The sequence below is a fragment of the Pecten maximus genome, chromosome 4 (genome assembly GCF_902652985.1).
Source record: "Pecten maximus chromosome 4, xPecMax1.1, whole genome shotgun sequence".
NCBI lineage: Eukaryota > Metazoa > Mollusca > Bivalvia > Pectinida > Pectinidae > Pecten > Pecten maximus.
Genome location: NC_047018.1, coordinates 31,698,539 through 31,726,025, shown reverse-complemented (window position 1 = coordinate 31,726,025; position 27,487 = coordinate 31,698,539). Strand labels below are relative to the sequence as shown.

The window sequence follows — 27,487 nt, the reverse complement described above, 5'->3', positions numbered from 1 at the left end:
TATAATTCCGTCTGGCGTGACATACTTCAATGATATTGCACACCCAGAAGGGGGGTTGGGGGTGGGGGACGTGCGCTACTTATACAATACTCCCTCTTGGCTCGGGAATACAAATTTAGTACAACGTTGAGAAACATGTGCATATATTAACATTATTAAGATTGCCGACTATAGGATTCTACAGAATATTACTGCTTTAAAAATAAACAAGAAATGCACAACGAAAAATGATTCCAGCATAAATTTTGCCTCCTGGGGCATTTTTGATCTATGGTAAAGATTGACGTTAACTTTCCTTTACTTAGTGTTTTTTTTTTTTTTTTTTTTGTGCTCAGACTGTTGGGCTCATCATTTCAATTTTGCTGGATTTTTTCCCTTACATTCTCATTTCTAACTATTGCACACTCCATACTCCAATATATACTATGCGCATCATCCTGCACCTTATGCCAAATTATACACGCACTCACATACGCCCACATAGGATTACGCACACACACACGGTATCATGCACTCGCACAACACATTCACCTATACTTTACTTAGTGTTTAACTTAGTATAGTATTTCCCTATATTCAAGTATTCATGATAATAAACATTAATCAAGACACAGCTTATTTTGTATATTGTAAAGCATGTTTTGAAATAGATGTTATCCAAACTGAAATTGTGTCAAGTATCTTCAAATGAAATATTACACAGGAGTGTTAACGTTGGAATATGCGCGCGCAGGATACATCTCATTTATAAATATAAGCCTGCCCACCACTTGCCACACACCACCGAACCATGCACAGAACAGAAACGTAAGTTGTTTGTCCTGTTATGTACAGTTATACACATCTGTTGGTAAAGAAATTTATATGGGAATAATTAATTTTGTACACTACATTATTATCACCAATGAAAAATGTAGTATTTAATTAATAATTAATGTGTTGTAATTAAATGATAATTTTATTGACTATCAATTTAGTGCGTTTTATAGCTGTAACACTGCAGTGAGAATTATAATTGAAAAAGCCATACGCAATGTCTTAGGCGAACATGTAAATAAGCTATTCATGTTTATTCAAGCAAAATGTTAGAATTGAATATCTTCCTTCTAAGAGGAAAAGAGGTTAGTAAATCTCTTTGAACAGAGGATATTGAAAATAATGTATCCATGTGCATTTCCTTATCCATTCAATTAGTCACAACAAAACATATTTGCTGTTAAATATAATTCAATATATAAATACTGGTTCATTGGAGTTTGAAACCTGTCATTCATTGGAATATTAATAAGGAGATTATATAACGAGTTGCTATATTTTAACAAGCCAGAATTAAAGGAATCACGTCTACTTGTTTGTGCTACGTATACGTGACCATGACATGATACGCCCGCATTGTTAAATATTTTTGCTGCCTCAGGGCACATTTCACTGTCAGCTTTCTCATTACAAACTCCATCACCTACATTCTCGTTAGTGTAAGGAATCCGAGAATGTTTTCTTAGAAAGCCGTAGTAACAAATAATCTGGAATGTTGTCTCATTCACTGAACACACCAATAAGGTATAAGGCTAAATGTATACGCCCTTTGAATACAAACATAACTTGTGATTTTGTTTCAAAACAAATTACCATACCTTAATATCAGTAGAATATTCACATGAAAACTGTACTACTAGTAACATTACATTAATCTCATGACCACCAGTTATATGATTTATGTCATCAATATCACCGCTACATGAAACAATAATTTATATTACATAAAAACCACGTCAACTTATAGCATTAAATATTACACACATAACACTGACACAAGCACCATTATTAATTTACATTCAGTGATGTTATACCTCGGCTGGGTCTCAGGCTAATAGCTCGTGTATCAGGACAGTGCTATCACCCTCCAAGCCTTGTGATACCACAACACGACAATTCGAACAACACTTTTTGTATTCAAAATCCAACAAGACAGAGAATTATTTTGCATTGGTTGTTCAACGGGTTTGAATTTGAGTAAATATCTACCCAGAAAAAAACCCAGGATAATACACATAGTATTACTACAGGTTCCATGTTGAAATTGGTAATTTAGATTTGGTATATGTAGACAACTGGGAGGAGAAACTGTCTTGGTAGACAATTGGGAGGAGAAGCTGTCTTTGCAGACAATTGGGAGGAGAAACTGCTGACAGCATCTCATAATTCTGCAAATTAACTAGAATACGGTCAGTTTCAAAATCATCACTCAAAATATCTACACGTTGAATATATACTAAACAATATATGTTTGCAAGGGACCCCTAGATTCAAGAGGCATATCCACACGTTTGGAATTTTGTTTATCATTGGCTAATATTTTCAACACATACATATTTGAAACTTTTGCACGAGATATTTGAATTTCTTGCTGCTTCTCATAACTCAATATAGTTGAATATGACATTTCACTAGAACTATTCTTGTGACCCGATATGCCAGCAGTAAGTCATGCATCAATGTTTCTATGTCCAATGTAGTGATACATGTTACCCGAATGCAGTAATTTGTTTTCTGGGTTGGAAGCATTGTCATTTCACTTAGTGTCACTATCTTCAACTTGATACTTAGGTATCTGTTAAAGCCCACAAAAATAGCAATGAAGGTGAAAATAAAAAACTATCAGCCTGTGACATTGGTACCTTGGTTTGATAACATCTTCGGAAATATATATTTATGAAGAAATGTTGATAGGATTCTTCTCATATTAAAGACACACCCAAACTCCTCTCAATTAAATATAAGTTTAAATGATAGCTACAGAAAGTGCACATACAAAATAACGTATTACGCTCAAATCTTCAATAAGTACGTAATTTGTTACACCCTGAATCAAGTAGTAACTACCGATGGTTGTAGTGTGTAGTACACTATAAGATATGTTCTGTAAACCCGGTTGATGCAGTTGAGCTGTATCTCGACCTCTGAAGTATTTGGCCAGATTAAATAGCTATGGTAACCCCAGGTCACCATTACGAAGTCTCCTTACACGAGACAATGCCATATATTGTCTTATCAGGTGGTAAGTTTATCAAAAATATACAAGATGTCTCAATGTAGCCGTCAATGAAGAGAGAGGATCTGTGCCTTTTTCCCTTTGGGGAGTACTGTGAGAAGTCTTGATTGGCTTACTTGTATAACATTTATCTACATAAATAAGATGAAATTAAATATCACAGATATTGAAGCACCTGTCGCTCACAAAGATATCCTATGCTGTAATTATAACAAGTACACTGTAATGACTTTGTTTAAATAATGACTGCATGCTTACTTATTACATACATATAAAGAGTAACTATGTTCATTCAATCTGCTTTACACTATTTTAGCACCTGTGTACTATATACAAACAGTTTTTTTTATTATCTGGTGTAATATACATCAAGACATATTGATCGTTTAAAATGTCTAAACAGCGGCTTTAATTAAGGTACAAAAACTATTCTAAAATCAAAACCTGCCACGCTGTTACTAGATCATACCTGCCCACCACACCTCTGTGCGTAAATGTAAAGGTAAATGTTAATTTGGCGTACTTATTTTTGCCCATAAATTTGAATAATAGGCCATCATATTTACTTTATATAAGTCCTGCTTAATTACTCTGGTCATTTGAAATAAGAAATGCTTTTCAATATCGATAAGTAATACATGTTTTAGATAAATTAGCGTGATTTGGTGAGGTGGAGGAGTATACTAAGTGTACATACATTGTTTACCATTTTGTACAAGGATGCTTTAGGTACTGTAACGTTTTACTATAACTTCATTCATCTAACACGTCTAGCTGACAGATATGATATATAACGCTGATGTTCACTATCAAAGCAGTTCATCGTAGAAACTATTGAGTTGGAGGAATATTACATTCTATGGGGCTGAATCAGAAATATCCATATCATTAAACGTGTGAAGCCACTCCTATATAAGATACTTTTCTGAGCTTGAAGAATTTATAATGAGCTTTGGTTTACTTGGAAATCCAAACCACAAGGTATTTTGTAATGTCATAATGACGTCAGTTATCTCACGGGTTCTGGGAAAGCGACGATATAAAATGTTCCACAAAGCAATGTTAGATAGAACAACCTCTACCTAGATACTCCAGGGGTTACTTTCACTTTCGTTTGAGCACTTCTTTCTCTAGTAATAGTGAACATAACCCCTGGAGTATCGAGAATTAGCGACCATTGGACCAGGAAGAAAATTGTACTTGTGTACGGTACATACATCCGGGGATGGGTCCTGTTATGTTAAATGTTTTATTCACCTTTATGCATTTATATTTCATAGTCCATTCACATATAAAACAGGTGTTATGTCACGACCGATTTTATTGTATTTGCACTAAAAATCTTAGCGACATCAAACGGTGTCAGAGAATTCCACGTTTTCATATAGAGGTGCGATCTGGCCCTACACCAGACATGGTGTCAGGGATAGAGGAAACCCAGGCTAAATCAACATCTGAGAAATGGGTTTTTACTTTAATTTTTTTAAATGTACCCCCAGCTATTCACTGGCGTACAAAAATTACAAAGGAAAAGTCAGCCGTTTCACGATCTTGATGCTTTTCTTTTCTAACAAGTGCATATTAATAAAAAAAAGTTTTTTTTAAGTCCGATATAGATCGTAAACGAGAGTAACACATTTTAAATGAAGGTGTTGATAACATATTCCGGCTCTGTCCGTGCCGGAATTTGCATTGTATGAACCGGTAATGCCGTCGTTGTAGGTATTTTTCTAAATGTGTTTTCCCCCATCTGATTAGTCACTGAACAAAACGTTTTCCTAGTTAAGTCAGCCCATTTTCAATCACTGCCTCGATAAGCACACGTAACATTCTTAGATCTGTATCTGCTTTATTTTCCGAGAATACATCTGCAAAGTTTTTCATAATGTGTGACGGTAAACCTTTTTGAGAGGTGAATAGTCGTCAACCACCTCGAGACGCTAACTAAAATCACAGGTACATGTAAATCAATCCCGTGGGCACGTCAATCGGTGACATGGCCGTCACCCTGATTTATCAGTAATTATGAACGTCTTTAAAATGTTGCATGTTGAGAAAACACAACGGTCGGTTTGACCAGGTCGATTTTACAAATAAACTTATACCATGGTCAGTTGAACAGCGCCGGTTTTCAGAATGGAGATGTTCCGGATAATACAGGTTTTCTAATATAGTTTAAAAAGGAAAATGCACGGACCAATCAATAACGCCGGAAAACAGACTCGGCTCGTGCCTGATATCATGTTTATTTTATAGCCCATTCATACATGAAAAACAGACTAACCTCATGCCTGACGTAAGGGATAGTTTCTATAGAATAAGAAATTTGCTTTATATATATACGGTATTTTACTAAAGTGCATCAAATATGCGAGCTTATCTATTTTCTATGAAAATAAAAATGACTGTGTCTAACAAAGGAAATATCTTAACAAAATCAACTTGATAGTAGTATAATATGAATGAAACAAATGCGAAGATAAAAGAATAAAGGATGATAACAATATAACAAAATCAACATAACAAAAAACAAAAACAAAAAACAAAAAAAATCATCAACAACAACAACAACAACAACAACAACACAGTGCTCTGTTTTCTAACGAACAGATCACATGTTCAAGACGAGGAGTCGTGCGAAAAGAAAAGATATAGAAACCATTTCCTTACATTTCTAATGTAAAGAATATAACGTTATGTATGATTTTTTTAAACATATGTATATATATATATATATTACTTCGTTACAATACATAATGATCTGTTTTGGCACTTGCCTTAATTGTTTTACAACGAATTCATTTTTGATTTCTTACAAGTCATATTCCGTATTTTCTTTTACTTTTCTGTTTGACAAATAATTAATATACACAATTAATATTGACCTTTGGCTTAATATTATACCGTGAATACCGTGAATATATATTTTTTGTGGAGAGAGAAGAGTAAAATATACAGTGATGTGTACAACATAATTGTCATGTTATACTGAGGTTTAAATTAATATAATATCAATCACAAAGGAACTTTTCTTCATCAAATACACTTTTATGGAGATCTGTAACATGTTTTGTATCAATATCTTTTATTCTTTTCAAGAAACCGAAAATAAATGCCGGCGTTCTGTCTGAATTAAGAAGCCTTTGTTTCCATATGAGCTCTACTAACTTTGCGCAATATGTTTTTACTTTATATTGAATATCTAAGTCCACCTCCTCAATATGGTTGTAATATTTTGTTCTCGGTATTTGTGTCTGTGGAATTTATCTGTACTAATGTTCAAACATAGTTGGTTTAAGTAAAACATTCAATTGCTTCAGTGTTAGACCGTGCCCTACCACTGTGTTTTCTCCATCCTAGGTCTAGTAATATTTTTGACTATATTTGCAATAGTGACCCCAATTCTATCCCCTCGCCTTCATATCTTATTCCACCCATGAAATATTCATAACATTCAAACATCCAGAAACAGATATTTGATCAACATGGAAGTGTTCCGAACTGAAACTTTATCAGTAGTTTAGTCACCTCTGCTAACTATAATCTATTTACAGAATGAAGATGGTGAACAAAGTGCAGCACCTCCTAGTGTTAATATGTGTTGTTATCCCAGCGTCCCTGTCACAGCAAACATGTACACCAAAGGAAATACCGGAAAGTGTGATAAACTGGTAAGTTAGGATAACATCCATATATAGGGTTGTTTATAGACTGGCCCCCTGTCTCTAGAATATTAAAATCATAAATAAAATTGAGCTTTATGATTTTGATCCCTAGGACATGTCTGAGTCTACAGACTGGTTATGTCGTTTCTATGTCTACTTCCTATGTGTCATATCAATTGATTTCGTAATAACTACTGATATGTCCTTAGTGACAGCATGTTATTTCACGTTACACTTTAATTATATAATTTTACTGGTGTGCCACATTAGGCTACACATTAGTTACACCATTGTACTCCACTAGTTACACCATTGTACTCCACCAGTTACACCATTGTACTCCACTAGTTACACCATTGTACTCCAATATATACACCATTGTACTCCACTAGTAACACCATTGTACTCCACCAGTTACACCATTGTACTCCACTAGTTACACCATTGTACTCCAATATATACACCATTGTACTCCACTAGTTACACCATTGTACTCCACTAGTTACACCATTGTACTCCACTAGTTACACCATTGTACTCCACTAGTTACACCATTGTACTCCACCAGTTACACCATTGTACTCCACTAGTTACACCATTGTACTCCACTAGTTACACCATTGTACTCCACTAGTAACACCATTGTACTCCACTAGTTACACCATTGTACTCCACTAGTTACACCATTGTACTCCACCAGTTACACCATTGTACTCCACTAGTTACACCATTGTACTCCACTAGTTACACCATTGTACTCCACTAGTAACACCATTGTACTCCACCAGTTACACCATTGTACTCCAATATATACACCATTGTACTCCACTAGTAACACCATTGTACTCCACTAGTTACACCATTGTACTCCAATATATACACCATTGTACTCCACTAGTTACACCATTGTACTCCAATATATACACCATTGTACTCCACCAGTTACACCATTGTACTCCACCAGTTACACCATTGTACTCCACTAGTTACACCATTGTACTCCAATATATACACCATTGTACTCCACTAGTAACACCATTGTACTCCACTAGTAACACCATTGTACTCCACCAGTTACACCATTGTACTCCAATATATACACCATTGTACTCCACTAGTAACACCATTGTACTCCACTAGTTACACCATTGTACTCCACCAGTTACACCATTGTACTCCACCAGTTACACCATTGTACTCCACTAGTTACACCATTGTACTCCACTAGTTAAACCATTGTACTCCAATATATACACCATTGTACTCCACTAGTTACACCATTGTACTCCAATATATACACCATTGTACTCCACTAGTAACACCATTGTACTCCACCAGTTACACCATTGTACTCCACTAGTTACACCATTGTACTCCAATATATACACCATTGTACTCCACTAGTTACACCATTGTACTCCACTAGTAACACCATTGTACTCCACCAGTTACACCATTGTACTCCAATATATACACCATTGTACTCCACTAGTAACACCATTGTACTCCACTAGTTACACCATTGTACTCCACCAGTTACACCATTGTACTCCACCAGTTACACCATTGTACTCCACTAGTTACACCATTGTACTCCACTAGTTAAACCATTGTACTCCACCAGTTACACCATTGTACTCCACTACACCATTGTACTCCACTAGTTACACCATTGTACTACACTAGTTACACCATTGTACTCCACTAGTTACACCATTGTACTCCACTAGTTACACCATTGTACTCAACTAGTTACACTATTGTACTCCACTAGTTACACCATTGTACTCCACTCCGTAGTTGTCACCACCCTAGCTCTCAAATAAGATTATGATTAACTCAATTTTTACCTAGATTTGTATAGCGGGTGTTACACAGAAAACCGTAACTCGTTCGTTAGTTACAAATTTGTTTTATTATCCTTATACCTTTTGGAGTCTCCATGCAAATCTGCATTTTTCAATGTATCTAACCTTTGTTTAATTGGGATTGAATTATGGTTACATGTCAGTGTTCTTTGTATCTTTAACACCATATTGCTCATTGGTTACAATATATAACCCCTTAATTACACTACAATGTAGGTTACAGTAGGTTGCTCCTTATTTTGATTATGCTACTTTGTTGCATTTTTGTTTACTTCTCACTGAATATATACACATCATTTACTTTGTCATGGTATGTTACATCTCCTTTTGTTACGGTATTATTATGGTATTCATGATTTTGAATTCATTTCTCCCTAGATATTTAATTCCTTGCGAATATATCACATCTTGGTTACGGTATGTTTCTCCTGATTTTGCATATACTTTCCTTAGTTACGGTATGCTTATTTTTATTTTGGATATATATGTCCTTAGTTACGGTATGCTACTCCATATTTTAAATACATTTCTCCCTAGTTACAGAATGTTACTCTTAAATTTGGATACTTTCTCCCTAGTTAATGTATGTTTCTTCTCGTTTTGAATATATATAATCCCCTAATTACGGAATGCTTGTCCTTATATTGAATAGATTTCTCCCTAGTTACGGTATGCTTATCCCTATTTTGAATAGATTTCTCCCTAGTTCAGGTATTCTTATCCTTATTTTGAATATATTTCTCCCTAGTTCAGGTATTCTTATCCTTATTTTGAATATATATCTCCCTAGTTACGGCAATATTCTTATTTTGAATATATATCTCCTTAGTTAAGGTAAGCTTATCCTTATTTCTGATATATTCCTCTTTTTTACGGTATGTTCCTCGTAATTTTGAATATATCTCTCACAAGTTACGGTATGTTACTCCTAATATTGAATATATTTCTCCGCTGTTAAGGTATGTTACTCTTAATTTTGAATATTCTACCCGCCATGTTATATACAACACTACATTACTCGGTTTTTTATCATCCTCAGTAACACCCTGGACTCTGTCTTCCTGACATGTGCCTGTGATATCTACAAATCCTCCATACTCGATGTCATGGTAAGTAATCAACAAAAGCCTGGTTTTGCATGGTGACAATATGTTCAAGATTAATCTGTAATTATCTTAACAAGCAAGATTGAAGCAAGTGGCTAGTGCATTATAAAGCACTACATGGCAAATTTTTTTTGTAACACGTATATTTCCTTAACGAGAAAGGCTTTTATCATTGGGAATAATCCATCCGGATGGATATACGAATCTGGGGTGATTTTTTTCCACTGGGACATTACTGTTGATATATACCAAGTGGTGAAGCCTGAAATAAACTATGGACAGTGCATGTTTTTATGTTTTGTGAATACGTATTAAACCTGGATGCACTGTCCGGTTAAACTGAATGTTAGGAATGATATACCACCAATATATTATCTATATTAAATGTTTCTTCGGCTATTCTCTTTTCGGATCATAACCCAGGATTACGGTATTACATTCGAATCTATTATTGCAGCTTTAATAAAGTAAATCGGTGTAATTATCATTTTTTCACCTTCATGTGTTTTTTTTCCAGACCTATATGATAAATGATTAAGGCTGAATGCTTTATATAATACATTTTTAAAGATGAATTGCAACAATTGGTAATTTTAACTAATGTAGCAAAACCATATTGCTTCATCCTTTCTGTGCAAATCCAGAAGTGGTAATGATGTGTTCATCAACAATTATCAAATAGATCAAGGGAAGGCGTCTCTATTATGTAAGCTGATATTTGTTTTTTTCCTAATACACACGTAATTAGTTTTGCTATGATGAATAATGTCATTGAATGTCGTGAATAATACAATCAAAATAATATTTTTGTGGAAAAGGCCTTGTTTCCAAAGAACCTAATCAAGTTATATACTGAAATCGTCGAGTGTAAAGCGACATAACTCAGTTGTAACCGTTATATATATTGTAGTCAAAAAGGTAGGCTCATTGGAAGTTTCCTTCATATTCATGTCCTATCTATACACTTTAGATATAGAATCATTGTTGAGAAAATCTTCATCCGTATATCTATGGTGTGTTCTAGTATTGATGATCTAATAAATTTGTAACAGTTGGTATATTTACTATATACTTTGATGATGTAATCAGTTTGCTACCGTCGGTATATTTATGGCGTGTTCTAGTATTGATGATGTAATCAGCTTGAAGCCGTCGGTATATCTATGGTGTTTTCTAGTATTGATGATGTAATCAGTTTGAAGCCGTCGGTATATCTATGGTGTGTTCTAGTATTGATGATGTAATCAGTTCAAAGCCGTCGGTATATCTATGGTGTGTTCTAGTTTTGATGATGTAATCAGCTTGAAGCCGTCGGTATATCTATGGTGTGTTATAGTATTGATGATGTAATCAGTTTGAAGCCGACGGTATATCTATGGTGTGTTCTAGTATTGATGGTGTAATCAGTTCAAAGCCGTCGGTATATCTATGGTGTGTTCTTGTATTGATTATGTAATCAGTTTGAAGCCGTCGGTATATCTATGGTGTATTCTAGTATTGATGATGTAATCAGTTTGTTGGTGTATGTATAATATTGGTTTGTGGTATCATATACACAGAGTACCGTGAGCTGCCTGATCCCCGGACTGGATTTCGGTATGAACGCTCAACCCGATCATCCTTACCCTGATATGCCTGTATCATCTGGAATGCGACTCGACACGACTATCTCGTCGACGATGTACCCGCCACCTGTATCTGCCATATTCACCCCTCGAACCCCAAGTGGTGGTCAATCAGATATGTTTTCTATCTTCAATGAGGAATTGTTTGGTCTAATAAAAAACATTTCTTCCAGAATTGGAGAAGAAGTTTTTGACAAACTTTGCGAGTGAGTTTCACGATGGTTTATTTTTAATTTCTTGTATCTGTCACCTCTTTCCTCTATTTTTATTGAAATCCACTCGAACTGTTTTGAATGCGATTCTATGAAATGCTAGGCTGGGTTTCACAAGTACCGAACATTCAAAACATAATGTTTTCTATATCATTTCTGCACATATATCATATCTATTGTGGAATATTCCTTCCATCACTTAATTTTTGACGAATTCATTATCTCTCCAAATCATCATAAGAGGTGATGCAATTGCTTATGATAATTATATTGCCTGATCTTGATACCTAAAGCGGTTTTGGATTGCCGAGATAACTCGCTTAGCATTAGGTATAACATTTTTATTTTTGCAACGTGGGGACTCCGTGCCATTACTTTTGTTTGGTTATGTTATGTTACAATTACATTTGAGATTAATAGCTATATATGTTTAATAAGCATCCCTGCCGAAGTCAAACATTTGTCTTTTATTGACAATTTATTATCAATATTTACCACGTTGAAAACTAGAATTCTTGTTTTGTAGCGGCTTACCAGCGTTACAAAAATGCGTAAGTTCAGGCTACAAAGATTCCACAAAAGACGTGGATGTCATATTGAGCAAGTTTTTAAATTTGGACAACCTAGAACAAGCCCTTGCATCGATATGTAAAATCAAATCAGGTAAGATGCAAACAATTATACCATGTATTCTACACCAACTTTCGGTTTCCAAAGATTCAGGAAATGTTGCAAGAACACATATCAAAATAGTGGGTATTAATTTGATTACATACAGTACCGCTCGTATAAGTCATCTGCACACATTATGGATAACCAGAGATTCCTCTGAGACACATTTTTGACAGAGATATCTCGACTGTTTGACCAGCATTGTGTATTCTGTTCATTGATACGTGTTGGACACAATTTTATCTCCAAGTTTTAATTAACGAACTTAAGTATGTCCGTTTAATGAAAATTTAAATGCATTTACCAGAAGTGTGATATTAATGGTCACTATCAAACAACTTGATAAATAATTTACCTCTCAATCACTTTCTTTTCTCAGTAGCAACATACAATTTAATCAGTAACGCGCGTTATTCAGTTTGTCTGCAACCCGGTGGAAATTATAGGACCACAACTTTCAAAATAAGTCAGTTCCATGCTTAATCACCACACATTTTTAATAATGTCTAGACTTATTTGACATAGGACAATTATAAAGTGTATGTGTCACTTCCTTATATTTCATGCAGACTATGAAGAATCTTATAAACTGTTTTGTTTCCTTCGGTTTCCCTGCATAACTATGTTTCTTTCCTTCGGTTTCCCTGCATAAACACTTTGTTACTTTCGGTTTCCCTGCATAAATACGTTTGTTTCCTTCCGTTTCCTTGCATAAATATCTTGTTACCTTCGGTTTCATAATGACCTTAGCTGTTAATAGGACGTTAAACAAAATAAACCAAACCAAACCTTGCATAAATACGTTTAAACTCTGTAAATGTTTTCTTTAAAAGATATGGCCTGGTATAATCATGGCTTGGGTAAGTTTCAAATATATATTACCTTGAACGGCATTCCAGGACACTGGGTCAATATGGAAAATCAAAAATCATGAAAAAACCGAAATATAAACAAAACGCAATTTATTCATTACCAAAATCGATAAAAAAGATAAAAAGACAAAAACAAAATTGTATGTAGACGAAAAGCCTAGAAATTGAATAAAACTAGGAAAATGTGTTTTGGAAAGTTCTTCTTCAGACCGACACATCCTACCATGTAAATAAGGGGGACATCCGCTATGTCTTCAAAATAGAGCGAATTTAGTGTCATTTGAATCACAAGCAATTTACCAAGCATCGAATACGTAAAACTTTATATCGGAAATAGAAACCTCAGTTCGATCAATGTGAAAATCACAACATTTGCTCATAATCATATACGAGGGCTGATTAATAAGTTGTGAGCCTCGTATTGAAGGAGGTACTCAATGATGTTCTTTTTTAATCCTACTATTCTCTGACTTCATAAGGACAAGCGGCTTTTGCAAAATGCATCCGCCTTATTAACCTGATCTCGCTCCATCAGACTTTCATCTATTTCCAAAACTGAAAACAGATATTTCAGAAACTCTAACCCTAAGCATAACCCTAACCCTAACCCCAACATGCAGTGGATGACTTTCTAGGAAACAAAACAACACACATCCTCTTCACCATAGGTCGTATTGATCAACCAAGCTGTAGCGGAAGGAAGGAACAAACTTTGAAAATAACAATGATACATTAATGGTCCGGATATACTGGGAAATCGACATTGTACACTTACGTTCCGATTTGAATTACCCAACACATAAACAATACACTTTGCTAAGACATCATCTTTGCCTAAAGGTCATGTACATGATATAAGATAAGTTTTATTCTGATCCAGATCTACATACAAGTCCTCTATACCAGACTCACAATAGATAAATAATAAATCAATATATTATATACTTTATCGGGTTACAAATATGGTGTTCCCTATGTTCTGATTGAAGCTTTACAATTAAAATAAAGTTCTTGATTTTTCAAGTGGTTGTCCAAATTATTTTCAAAAGAATTAATATTTATTGCTGACACTACATGTTCTGGCAGTTTATTCCAAATTGTTACTATTCTGATCGAAAAATAGTTTTTTTCTTAGCATGGTAGTATAAAGTAATTATTTCCGCCTATTTAAATAACAATATTATGTTTCCTTTTCAGAAATATTTGACAACTTTGATTGCATAGTAGATGCGTCATTTCCCATGTCGGCATGCGTGTTGATGTCCATGAGCGGATTGTCACTTAATTCGGCACAGCCTGGCATAATGTCCGGGGAGTTAGATGCGCTCTGCCCGTGAGTCATGCACGTTTTCAACATGTTGCATCTCCTATTCTATAATTCAGCATTTCCTCCTGGCTTCCAGTCCGGATTCCCACAATTTTGGCCCTTTATATCACTGACGAGTCCTAGGACAAAGCAGCTCTATGATGTTCCTAGCAACACTGACAAATTCTAAACGCTTGGAACAGTTGTATGATGTCCCGTCTATCAGCTGCATAATGTCCCTATTATTAGCACACTATATGAAATGCTGTTCGCTAAATATTTATATTTAATATGAAGACAGAGATATTTTGTTTGTTCGATAACCTACAGATGTATATTACATACAAGACCCTTCATACAGAAATTACTGAAATATATATTACATAAAAATAACATATAATGTGTATTGCATCCAACTTTATCTTATATAAGTTTCAAAATTTGAAAGCAAAGATGTAATATTTAACAAAGAGATTATATCAAAACCGTGTGTCTACTTTAGGCTCCGGCAAAGGGTTCTGCGAGATTGTCTCCCTTTGTTAGTATTCTGTAAAATATAGAGTTACTAAATATGTTAACAGACACAAAATGATATGATCTTTTTTAAGACATAGAATACATTATGATAACATATATGCTTTGATACGTTGAGTTACGTATTCGATACATGAGAAAAATATTATTATAACAACAAGTATTACAAATATTATGGACAATGTTTTGAAATGTATACTATAATGTATCTAGATAGTATAATATGTCGCAGTTTTATTGAATCATGATCCTTACTTCATCATCTTCAATCCTTATTTTACAGTTAATATTGTATGTTTTCCAGACTTGTTGGAGACGCATCCCGTTGTATGGCGATCCAGGCAAAAACATGTAGCAACCGACTGGCCACAGAAATACAGAGCTTAGTACCCGATCTGCTGTCTCCCACTTGTTCTAGTCTAGCTAAAAATGGGGCAAATAATCCCTATATGGCAACTCCGATGATATGCGCCCTTCCAACACTGCATACATCACTCAGTGTTATAAGTACAATTGGCCCTAGCCAGCCGACTTCAGGAGAAACTGGAACCGTGATCAATTCTATGATTGATGTATATTGCGGGTAAGTGAATGAGAGATGTGAGGAACACGATTGTCTGTATACACCGGGTTCAATCGTACTGACCGGGCGCCGGTGCTTACACATGGGCGTCGATGAATTTTACACCCGGGCAACGATTATTTCCATAGAAAATGAACGCCGAAGACGGGATCGGAAGAACGGTGATATAGCGAACAGTGTGTATGGGATTGATCAGATAAAGTATCGTTTATATTGGTTGTCCATGGACCTTCATATTACCGTGCAATCAAGGATTCGCGAATGCATGATACAATATCAATACACATTACTCGTGTTATATTACCAAACGTTATAAACACATATACTTACCGTAACAGCAGTCCATTGCTACTTGGTTACTGCAAGTCTAGCAAAACATCCCCACTTCGTTGCTTCAGGGTTCGTAAACACTTTTCATCCACATCGGAAAAATGTTGTCCAGACTCCTCCTCTGTATCTCCAGTCCCATTCACAGTGGGAGGATGTTGTCCAGACTCCTCCCCTCTATCCCCAGTCACATTCACAGTGGGAGGATGTTGTCCAGACTCCTCCCCTCTATCTCCAGTCACATTCACAGTGGGAGGATGTTGTCCAGACTCCTCCCCTCTATCCCCAGTCAAATTCACAGTGGGAGGATGTTGTCCAGACTCCTCCCCTCTATCCCCAGTCACATTCACAGTGGGAGGATGTTGTCCAGACTCCTCCCCTCTATCCCCAGTCACATTCACAGTGGGAGGATGTTGTCCAGACTCCTCCCTTCTATCTCCAGTCACATTCACAGTGGGAGGATGTTGTCCAGACTCCTCCCTTCTATCTCCAGTCACATTCACAGTGGGAGGATGTTGTCCAGACTCCTCCCCTCTATCCCCAGTCAAATTCACAGTGGGAGGATGTTGTCCAGACTCCTCCCCTCTATCCCCAGTCACATTCACAGTGGGAGGATGTTGTCCAGACTCCTCCCCTCTATCCCCAGTCACATTCACAGTGGGAGGATGTTGTCCAGACTCCTTTCCTGTATCCAATGTCACATTCACAGTGGGAGGATGTTGTCCAGACTCCCCCCTCTGTCCCCAGTCACATTCACAGTGGGAAGATGTTGTCCAGACTCCTCCCCTCTATCCCCAGTCACATTCACAGTGGGAGGATGTTGTCCAGACTCCTCCCCTCTATCCCCAGTCACATTCACAGTGGGAGGATGTTGTCCAGACTCCTCCCCTCTATCCCCAGTCAAATTCACAGTGGGAGGATGTTGTCCAGACTCCCCCCCTCTATCCCCAGTCACATTCACAGTGGGAGGATGTTGTCCAGACTCCTTTCCTGTATCCAATGTCACATTCACAGTGGGAGGATGTTGTCCAGACTCCCCCCTCTGTCCCCAGTCACATTCACAGTGGGAAGATGTTGTCCAGACTCCTCCCCTCTATCTCCAGTCACATTCACAGTGGGAGGATGTTGTCCAGACTCCTCCCCTCTATCCCCAGTCACATTCACAGTGGGAGGATGTTGTCCAGACTCCTTTCCTGTATCCAATGTCACATTCACAGTGGGAGGATGTTGTCCAGACTCCTCCCCTCTATCCCCAGTCACATTCACAGTGGGAGGATGTTGTCCAGACTCCTCCCCTCTATCCCCAGTCACATTCACAGTGGGAGGATGTTGTCCAGACTCCTCCCCTCTATCCCCAGTCACATTCACAGTGGGAGGATGTTGTCCAGACTCCCCCCTCTGTCCCCAGTCACATTCACAGTGGGAGGATGTTGTCCAGACTCCCCCCCTCTGTCCCCAGTCACATTCACAGTGGGAGGATGTTGTCCAGACTCCTCCCCTCTATCTCCAGTCACATTCACAGTGGGAGGATGTTGTCCAGACTCCTTTCCTGTATCCAATGTCACATTCACAGTGGGAGGATGTTGTCCAGACTCCCCCCTCTGTCCCCAGTCACATTCACAGTGGGAGGAAGTTGTCCAGACTCCTCCCCTCTATCCCCAGTCACATTCACAGTGGGAGGATGTTGTCCAGACTCCTCCCCTCTATCCCCAGTCACATTCACAGTGGGAGGATGTTGTCCAGACTCCTCCCCTCTATCCCCAGTCACATTCACAGTGGGAGGATGTTGTCCAGACTCCCCCCCTCTGTCCCCAGTCACATTCACAGTGGGAGGATGTTGTCCAGACTCCTCCCCTCTATCTCCAGTCAAATTCACAGTGGGAGGATGTTGTCCAGACTCCTCCCCTCTATCCCCGGTCAAATTCACAGTGGGAGGATGTTGTCCAGACTCCTCCTCTCTATCTCCAGTGACATTCACAATGGGAGGATGCTGTCCAAATTCCTCCCCTCTATCTCCAGTCACATTCACAGTGGGAGGAAGTTGTCCAGTTGTTAGCACATAAATTATAACTAAAAACAGTTCCGTCGTTTTATAAAGCGGCAATAGTTGTGATCTCGCTCCGCTGATATTCTAAGCTCGCGCTTCAATCCTGGCCCAAATTCGTTATTGATAGTAGTTTATATAACTTGTTTCGCAAATGTTGTAAAATAAATAAAAAATTTGCATTTACATATTATAAATTCTGATGTTAATTCAGTTATGTGATATATACGAGGGATGATTGATATGTTGTGTGAAAGAGCATTGATCCCATATTTGCATAAAAAAGGGTTTAACACGGATATCCATAATGATGTGGATAACTTTCTGAACAGCCAAGAAAAGGAGTTTCTATAAAAGTGGCATTGAGGCCCTTAAACACCGCTGGCAAAAGTTTATAGATACTGAAGGGGATTTTGTCGACAAAATAATACAATATGTCCGACAAAATTCAAATCCTTCAATATGAGCCTCACAACATATCAATGGGCCCTCGTACATTTATATTCGACACATATTCCCTTTATACGAAGAGTGTATCGTTATGTACCTAATGGTTATTTTTCAGGGAGCTTGCCGATATCCTGACGTGTATCCATGAAGAGATACCAACGTCCATGAACACCATTGACACGTTCATCCGGTCGATTATTGACGTAAACCAGTTTGCATACTCCAAAACTGTAGCCAGCTATATATGTAAAGAATCTAGAGTACAAGGTAAGTACTCGGGTTTAGTTAAAGCTATCTTCCAATAACCTAAACAAAAAAGATCATTTATATATTTCTTTATTATTTATACATCGATGTCATATTGGACAGTGAAATAGAATAGGAGAAAGGCGGCTAACGTTGTACAAGCATATGTATGTGTTTGTGTCCATGAAAGTTTGATATAGTCACGGGAGATGTGACAACTTATAAGTTTGGTTTTAAATCTAAAGTAAATATATTATAACTTGCGTCCGAAGAAACTTTACCGCGCTCCACCTGTATGTGTTCTTTCTATACTGTGAATGCCATGTAAGACATTTTATAAAAACAGTGTAAACATTATTGGCGATTTAGCATTTTAAATGCCATTTAAAACATTTCATTTCGCGGGAACATTTTGAAATTATGTTATGCAATCCTAGTGTGTGAACATTTCGTCAAGATAATGTCACTATACAGCCGAGAACTATTACCGTTATCGATTTATAATTATAATGATATAACAAAGGTTACGGAATCAATTATTCGCTCAAGTGTTCGTCTGGTACATTATTATTTCTTAATGGCATTCTCTCCATCGTCATTTTTTCACAAACTGCTCTAGTGTAAGGGAGGTAACGACTATACATACGTATTTACTTATAAGTGATATTCTATTGTCATTTTAGCTATCAAAGACATGATACCATGCGTGCTGAACAATACCTTTGATGTAAGCGTCTGCGTTAGCCCATTTAACAGTCTGGGATTTAACCTTACAACCATAGGACGTAATGAAACTGCAGATAGAACGACATACTGTGGGTAAGCACAAAACATGCCTGTAAACCATTCCCTTGTTCCTGATTCTGATTAATCTAGTTATAGTTCACCTCATGGCCTGAATATAAGACATTAAACGCAGTATGGATGGTATTAATGTTTGTAAGTATGTAATTCAATATTTGAAAATATATTAGATTAATGTCATTTTTCAAAGATATGCTTTCATTTTCAACTTTTGTTAAAACTGTTATTCCTTTACAAAACGGCCAGGATAACTGTATTGTATTATAAAAACCGTCAGCTGCTACAAAGCGGAACCTGTACGATATATTCAGTGAGACACAGTGTAGCTTTAAAATCTAAATAAACGAATATTGTTATCCATGCAGACCAATCAAGAACGTTAGCTCCTGCGCTGTAGACTCCATTCTAGCCCCCTGTAGCCCCGACGTCGCCACCTTCGCTCGGGATATCTTCCAAACTTTGTTGAGGACAGATTGCAATGGCGTCAGGAACGGAAACTTGCAGGGCGTGATCAACGCACAACGTCAAGAAAACACCGCGACGACCAACCAGAGGCCCCTACCGGTCATCACTGTCCTCGTGTTCCTGTTCTTTCTGCTACTTTAGGACAACCCACAAAGACTTCTATGTAAACGTTTCCTAACCGTTGATAAGGTTGATACCATACAATATCGTATTAAATTTACATGTTAAATGTTTTGCTACTGTCACATTGCAATGTACATATCTTATTTCTTACATTTACATGTATGTTATCTCATGTATTGTATCCCGCACAGCGAATCTACCAACCAAATATACTGGTATTTTATATAACAATCAAGACATATCTACATGGGTATTTTGTAAACGGAAACAATAACAATCTTTCCGTCATACTCTTTAAGGTTATCCTTAGCCTATTAGAACGTGATTTCACTTATGACTTAAATTTCAGAATGATCTCTGATTGGTTTTTGTGGACTTAACTGTTCTGGACGGAACTGTTGTCCATACACATACATTCTTTACGTAGATATGGCTGTTCCGTTATTTGCTGAATGAGTTTGTTTACAATGTCTATGTTCTAAACTAGAAGAATGAAATATACATTTGCTTGTTGAAATTCACGTAAAATTGAATAGTGATGTTTTGTTTTAAAATGTGTGACAGTATAAAAGGCAGTTCTTGAGAAAATATTAAAGAATTTTATTTCTGAGATTCGGGGCGCTTCGTAGGTTCAAATGATCAGGTGTGTGAATGCTCCTGAGTCGACATATAATTCCTCATCATACGGATACGTCCACACCTCTTTTGGTGACGTCATCGAACACTCGGGCCTTAGAATACCGCCACGTTAGTAAACGCCTTATGTACTAGTGTCATGACATTATTGGACTTCTATAATTATACGTATGTACTAGTGTCATGACATGATCGGACTTCTATAATTATACCTATGTACTAGTGTCATGACATGATCGGACTTCTATAATTATACCTATGTACTAGTGCCATGCCATGATTGGACTTCTATAAGTATACCTATGTACTAGTGTCATGCCATGATCGGACTTCTATAAGTATACCTATGTACTAGTGTCATGACATGATCGGACTTCTATAATTATACGTATGTACTAGTGTCATGACATGATCGGACTTCTATAAGTATACCTATGTACTAGTGTCATGACATGATCGGACTTCTATAATTATACGTATGTACTAGTGCCATGCCATGATCGGACTTCTATAAGTATACCTATGTACTAGTGTCATGACATGATCGGACTTCTATAAGTATACCTATGTACTAGTGTCATGCCATGATTGGAATTCTATAAGTATACCTATGTACTAGTGTCATGACATGATCGGACTTCTATAATTATACGTATGTACTAGTGTCATGACATGATTGGAATTCTATAAGTATACCTATGTACTAGTGTCATGACATGATCGGACTTCTATAATTATACGTATGTACTGTATACGTACGGAAAGTGTCGGTCACTGTTAGCACGATATGACTGATCGTGGGAAAATACATTGTATATATATGTACATTGACGTAATAGATAGGGATGATATATTATTACTGTAGACAAATTCATGCCTTCTGAGACACGTTTCATTTTCATTAGTATTTATCTATATATTAATCTCTCCTGACTAAATATAATGTAAATACTTTATGTTTTCGTTCCTCATTTCACCACACGTGATTAAATTCATCAAGGCATCAGTTCCATTCGTGTTAAAGATTCATGAGCTCATCAACCCATTATTCATCAACTCACTTTTCAATCATTCGCGGTTCATCTTATGATCGTTACATCACAAACTAATTGAAATCTAAAAAAAACTACACCTCATTGATGATCTGTTATCACAGAATTTCTCTAATAAAATATTTTTCATAATTTAGTTGTTGTTTTTTTCTGTATTTAGATGCAGTAGCATTGTTTTCGGAGAAGTTTTGCAGTCATATTTTCCCATTGCTCAAATCTATTACAGTTGAGTCAGTGATAGCTATGCTTTATCAGCTGGGGTGGATATGATGCCTTTATCCACTTAAAAGTCAATTAGATAACTTAACTGTTAATAACTGTCTCATTGATAATTATCAGGTCAGAATCTCGAATGTTCTGCTGGCTATTTTTAATCTCTGTAGTCCCCTTAATTGATAAATGGTTGTCTTTTATAGTTGACAAAATATGCTTGACGTACATATTCATCCTGCAGCGAAAGAATTGTGATAATGAAATTCTAAATTAGGAAATAAAACGCAAAGCTGTTATTCCTGTAAATATTTACCAAAAGATATAACATTTCATTCATGCTATGAAGCTTGTCATATAATAAAGAAAAAAATAATTAAAAAAACATGATTATTGATTTTAGTTTATATGATTTTTCTGACTTTTCGTTTTATACGGCAGTTTATTATTATATCAAAGAAACGATAAGAACAATGCAATTAGTGCTTATGTAAATGGCGAATAAGACAACGAAACCAGTGAAGCGAGTATGGGAGATGTTAAAGACTTGTACGATATCTACCCAATCACCATCGTTACGATCAATGATACACGGACTGATGTTTTCTACTACACTTATATCGTCGTTAACATTATTATGTACATGACTTACAATGAGACAGAAGGACTTGATCACATGGTTTGATAATTTGTTTGTCTTCTGAGTTTGTTATAGACTGTCGACAGCGTGTTTTTATTGATCAAGATGATTGCGGATTACAAAAGATTTGATAGTGTGTGGACAGTTATTTAATTATCAATCTAGGGCAAAGGAATAACCATCGCGAAAATGAACGAATGTGAAGTGGAAATTGACTCTATTTAACAATGGAATTGACATAGTCAAATCTACGCATCGTCCCATATGATGACTCTAATTTATCTAGCGATTAAACCCGAATTAATCAGACAATATTGTAGATTTATGTACATCGTATATGCTTCTGAAATCTAATGTTTCTATATGATGAACTTTGCAGATATCGACTTCATGTTCGTTGAATGTAGAATGTTAAAGTTCTTAGTCAACATAAATGTTTGAAATGTACCAACTATATGATTATGATGAATCCTGACTCAACTCAATCTAGAGCCAATATCTTCAATAAGTACAAGGGTTGTAAAACATCTTGCCAGGTAAACTCGCGAATGTCCATGACACGACAGCATACATTAATGGTTGATTAGTTTCTCATAAGCACAATATCTAACAAAGTCGCCGATATTGGCATCCATGTTAATTTCCAGTCCCTTCGCTGACCTAGACTCTGGTGGAAGGCAATCCTCTTGTCTTTGTCACGTTTAGTATATGTACGGAATAATAATAAAAAAGCAATAAAAAGATAATAATGAAATGTTTTGCCACGATTTCGCTATGACCACATCACGCACATTTTCATACTTATCTAACACATAGCCTAGATCCTGAATTATAACCACACGTACCTAATTACTGGACGATAATGTAAACACTCCTTTATAGGTTACTAGATTTGCTTAAATACGCTAAATTAATGTGCGGCTCCAATCTATATATCCCAGAGCGTACACACTACACTCCACACAATATAACTATGCTTCCATAGATTTATAATAGGTTAAACTCTCGATGCAAAATGGATAATTTCATATGCAACAATCAAGTATATTCATATAATCAATGCTTACTATATATGATACTAATACGTACACAGCATATGAAATCTAGCATGAAAACAATGTAGTTACATTTTATTCCTACCTAAATAATAAACAGTGGTCATAATGTGGCGCATTTCCGCCCAACGCTACCTACTACGGTAACTTACAGCAACCAATAATGATTACTCATAGGTTACAAAAAAGACTGGTCACAATAAAAAAAAATATATCAATACAATATATCAATACAAAACATACATGCTTGCGTATCAATCAAATCATTCTAACAGATCAGTAGCCTCAAATTCCGAATGAAACTTTTGATAATTATTGTAGAATTGTCATGTATTATAACTATAGCTAGGAAAAATACGGCACATCAGCATCAGTCATTTGAGGAATAGTTTATATCCTAAATCTGTCGTCCGACATTGTCGTTCTTTATTTTCATTTTTACGTCATTACATAATATGACAAATATTGACCAGACGGAAGTCTGTTGCATTCCATTGTTTACCAGATAATGCCACATTATAAAAAAAACACAATGTGCATTTAGATGCACGCTGTAACCATTCATTAGGTATCGATTTCTATCTTTATCTAAAAATTTCGCGGGATACGCAACCATTAATAGCGCTACTACTGTAGCCCACTGAACAACAGACGTGGATTTCTCTTCCAGTGGTAGATGATTCAGGGCGTAAACAGAAGGTCAGTACAGGAGGTACAGGTGATAACAGAGTGGGTCAGTGATCATTCACTTGTCAAACCAGTCAGAGAAAGGGCTAGTCCGTATTCGATACCTCAGGTTGAGGTGCAGGCGGATGCTTCAGGTAAGGGTAGAAATGATGTAGCAAATAGGGGTGTGGAAAGACGTCGTCTAGACAACTAGAGGAAGGAGGGGGTGGGGGTGGGTTGGGGGTGGAAAGACGTCGTCTAGACAACAACTAGAGGGAGGAGGGGGTTGGGGGTGGGGGTGGAAAGACGTTGTCTAGACAGCAACTAGAGGGAGGAGGGGTGGGGAGGGGTGGGGGAAGACGTCGTCTAGACAGGAAATAGGGGGAGTAGGGGAAATGTCATCTAGACAGCAGACAGGGGTGTAGAAAGATGCCGTCTAGACAAGAAAGGGGGCCGGGGGCTGGAATGATGCCGTCTAGATAGCAGGTGTTCGATGCAAACTTAGAATGTTCGTTCTTTGTTGAAATTTCCACATTTCATTCATTGTTCACATGTCAAGTTATTATCACCACAAATTCGCTAGTACTCATTCCTTTAAAGTGTCTTGTACGTTCTTTCCTAGAGAATCTGACAATGTTTTAGTTAGCAAATTTAACATACAGATTTGTAATATCGTACTTGCTTTCCCATAGAACGAATATTCATACCCTGCCTACACTGCTCTCCGGCAGGGTATGAAGTCCCTCCCATTGCCGATAATGTGGCAAGCCCCGATGTGATTCACATCGGGCAGTATTAGCAGTGGTAAAATTTTTCTCGGATAAAAAAAACCATGTAAATTGATGATTCTAGTATCTATGATGAATATTCAAGCAACAAACCTGCACATTACTTCAAATGTTTGACAATAAATGGTAAAATCCAAAACGAGCAAGACACACGGAGATATCAGTTCAAACATACCGCCATCTTTGATACAAGTTTAAAGGTCAATTTCCTTATAAGGAAATCAAAATAAATTGATGCTAATGAGGTTTCCCGCGAGATTTCAACAGAAAAACAGATTCGGAGTAATATATCTCGGTAAGGAAGGTCAATTCATTCTGAAATTATTTAATTACGCAAAGTAAGATTCGCTTTCTTCACAAAAGTTACAAAAGAGTGGTTAAATATCTCTGATTATGTATTTATTTATCGTAGTAGCTTCATCCATATATGGATCACGGGTTCCATATTTGGGTTAGAATCCTCGCGAGAGTTCTTCGAGAAGTATCATGGCGGATCACGGAGACAACTCCGAGCAGTATGATATCAGAATATGCGAATTAAAGATTTCTAGATTAGACGGTAGGCTAATACATTGCAAAATTGAATTAGAAATGTTTAATTATACGAACTATTACTCCAAAGTTAAACGATATCCGCTATTTGTAGCATTTTCGAGGTTCACTGTTTTGCTACATTACGAGCAATGGGAGGGAATCGTAGCTCTGACGACGACCATCTGTCAAAAATTATCCGTCCGTCGTCCAGAGCTACGTTATCGCAGCTAGCTTTCCCACAGTATTCAAAGGGTTTGTGTATCGGTTATCTTTAGCCGTGGTTTTAATTCGAGATCCATTGAGAGTTCGTGAACTTGTGTATTTTGTTATATTTTATTATAATAGTTGAAACTTGTGTACTTTGTTATATTTTATTATAATAGTTGAAAACAAATGGCTGCCCTAAGCGGTTGATATACGCGGCTCGTTTTCTTTTTCATTGATGTTTTTTGTGATATTTTCTTCAATGATCATAATGGAGGATTTTTCGTGGTTTGAAGGAAAACAAATCTGGAGTTTTCTTTAAAAATTTTGGTGACGGGTGTTTGGCGTAAAACGCATACCGTGTTAGCTAGAGCGTGTTATCTGAATTACGCTTTCTTTGCTGCAATTGGATACCAGGGAAGATGTCTGTATTGTTTACAGTACATATATGTATTTGATCCAAGAAGTTTCTGGAGATATCATGTAACTTGATCATTTGGACGGCACATGCAACAGATTGCGTCGTCACAGAATATTAAGTAGGTAGAAAAAATCTAGGTATACGTTGTTGCAGTGTTTCTATATAAAACTATAACATACCAACTGCTTGTTATCTGAAGTGTCATTCTAATGTCATTGTACCAAGCAAACTGGAAAAATCTATAGCTTTGGCAGCAGGTGTTCATTTGACAATTTAATGCATGTACATCCACTATATACTAGCATTGGATAAAAGTTCATTGTTTATATTTACATTTTAATTGTTTGTATTATAGGATTGCCTGTTATATCTTATCTTTAACTAAATAATTTATCATCATTGTATAAGTTCTCATGCCAATGTCCTCGTTGAAAACACACATATCATGCTAGGAAATCTATTTAGTCGTTTTCATATTTGCGTATTGCCTTTAAACTGCAGTTAAGAGGGCCATGGCGAGTAGGGTTTGGTTTGGTTTGGTTTATTTTGTTTAACGTCCTATTAACATCTAAGGTCATTTAAGGACGGCCTCCCGTGCGTGCGACATGCATGCGTGTGGTGAGTGCGTATGTGTGTTTGGAAAAGGCCAAATAGTTGTTATACAGAGAATCCATGACGGAGATCACGTCTTCTTTATAACAATGAAGTTATTTAAACAATAGTAATAGCTGTAGTCGGTCTTCTATTAAGAATATTTGCTTTTGACCACCTGTTTAATCATCTATAAATTCCATATTTTCCATCACACATTCCTAATTGGGAAATTCCTCACTTTCTATTTTGAACATGATATTGGTGTTACTTTTTAGTCGATTTTCTACATATAACTGATTTTCAAATCTGCCAGTTAATATATACACATACATGTACATATATGTGTATGTCTCTCTGACAGGACTATCACTATATACATATACATGTCATAAATTAGTTCGATCTTATAGCTAGTAGTAAGACAGGCCGAGTTTGATATCGTTGGTGATCCAGTCTTACTGAAATTGTTCTTGAATGAGTTATTGCTGACCACTGCTAATGGTAGACTGTTCTAATCATGGATTGCACTAAACCGTTCAAACTAAATTTCAAGTCGAATACCATGACATTTGAACTCCTGTATCAAAGCTTTCTTTACCAAACATCAGACCGCATTTGTGCTGATTCTGTTTTATTAGAAGAGTAATGCGTGTACATTTTGAGCGTAATATTTTGAAAACATGTATCTAGTAAATTAGAATTTTGCTTAAACATTAGAAGAGCAGGAGATATT

At 36.5% G+C, this 27,487-nt stretch overlaps 1 protein-coding gene across 2 annotated transcripts; it reads left to right on the top strand.

The window, feature by feature from the left end:
• Positions 1-732: 732 nt before the first annotated feature.
• Positions 733-21,774, top strand: LOC117325823. 2 transcript variants are annotated; one of them, XM_033882309.1, is made up of 10 exons: positions 733-807; positions 6,607-6,723; positions 9,625-9,694; positions 11,251-11,522; positions 12,055-12,191; positions 14,270-14,405; positions 15,217-15,495; positions 18,432-18,583; positions 19,246-19,381; positions 19,732-21,774. In XM_033882309.1, exons 1-10 carry the CDS (start codon positions 791-793, stop codon positions 19,970-19,972), a joined length of 1,557 nt encoding a protein of 518 aa, XP_033738200.1. In that variant the 5' UTR covers positions 733-790; the 3' UTR covers positions 19,973-21,774. The 2 variants fall into 2 exon arrangements, with proteins under 2 accessions (XP_033738200.1, XP_033738201.1); XM_033882310.1 differs by lacking the exon at positions 6,607-6,723 and having other exon boundaries at positions 776-807.
• The last annotated feature ends 5,713 nt before the right edge of the window (positions 21,775-27,487 follow it).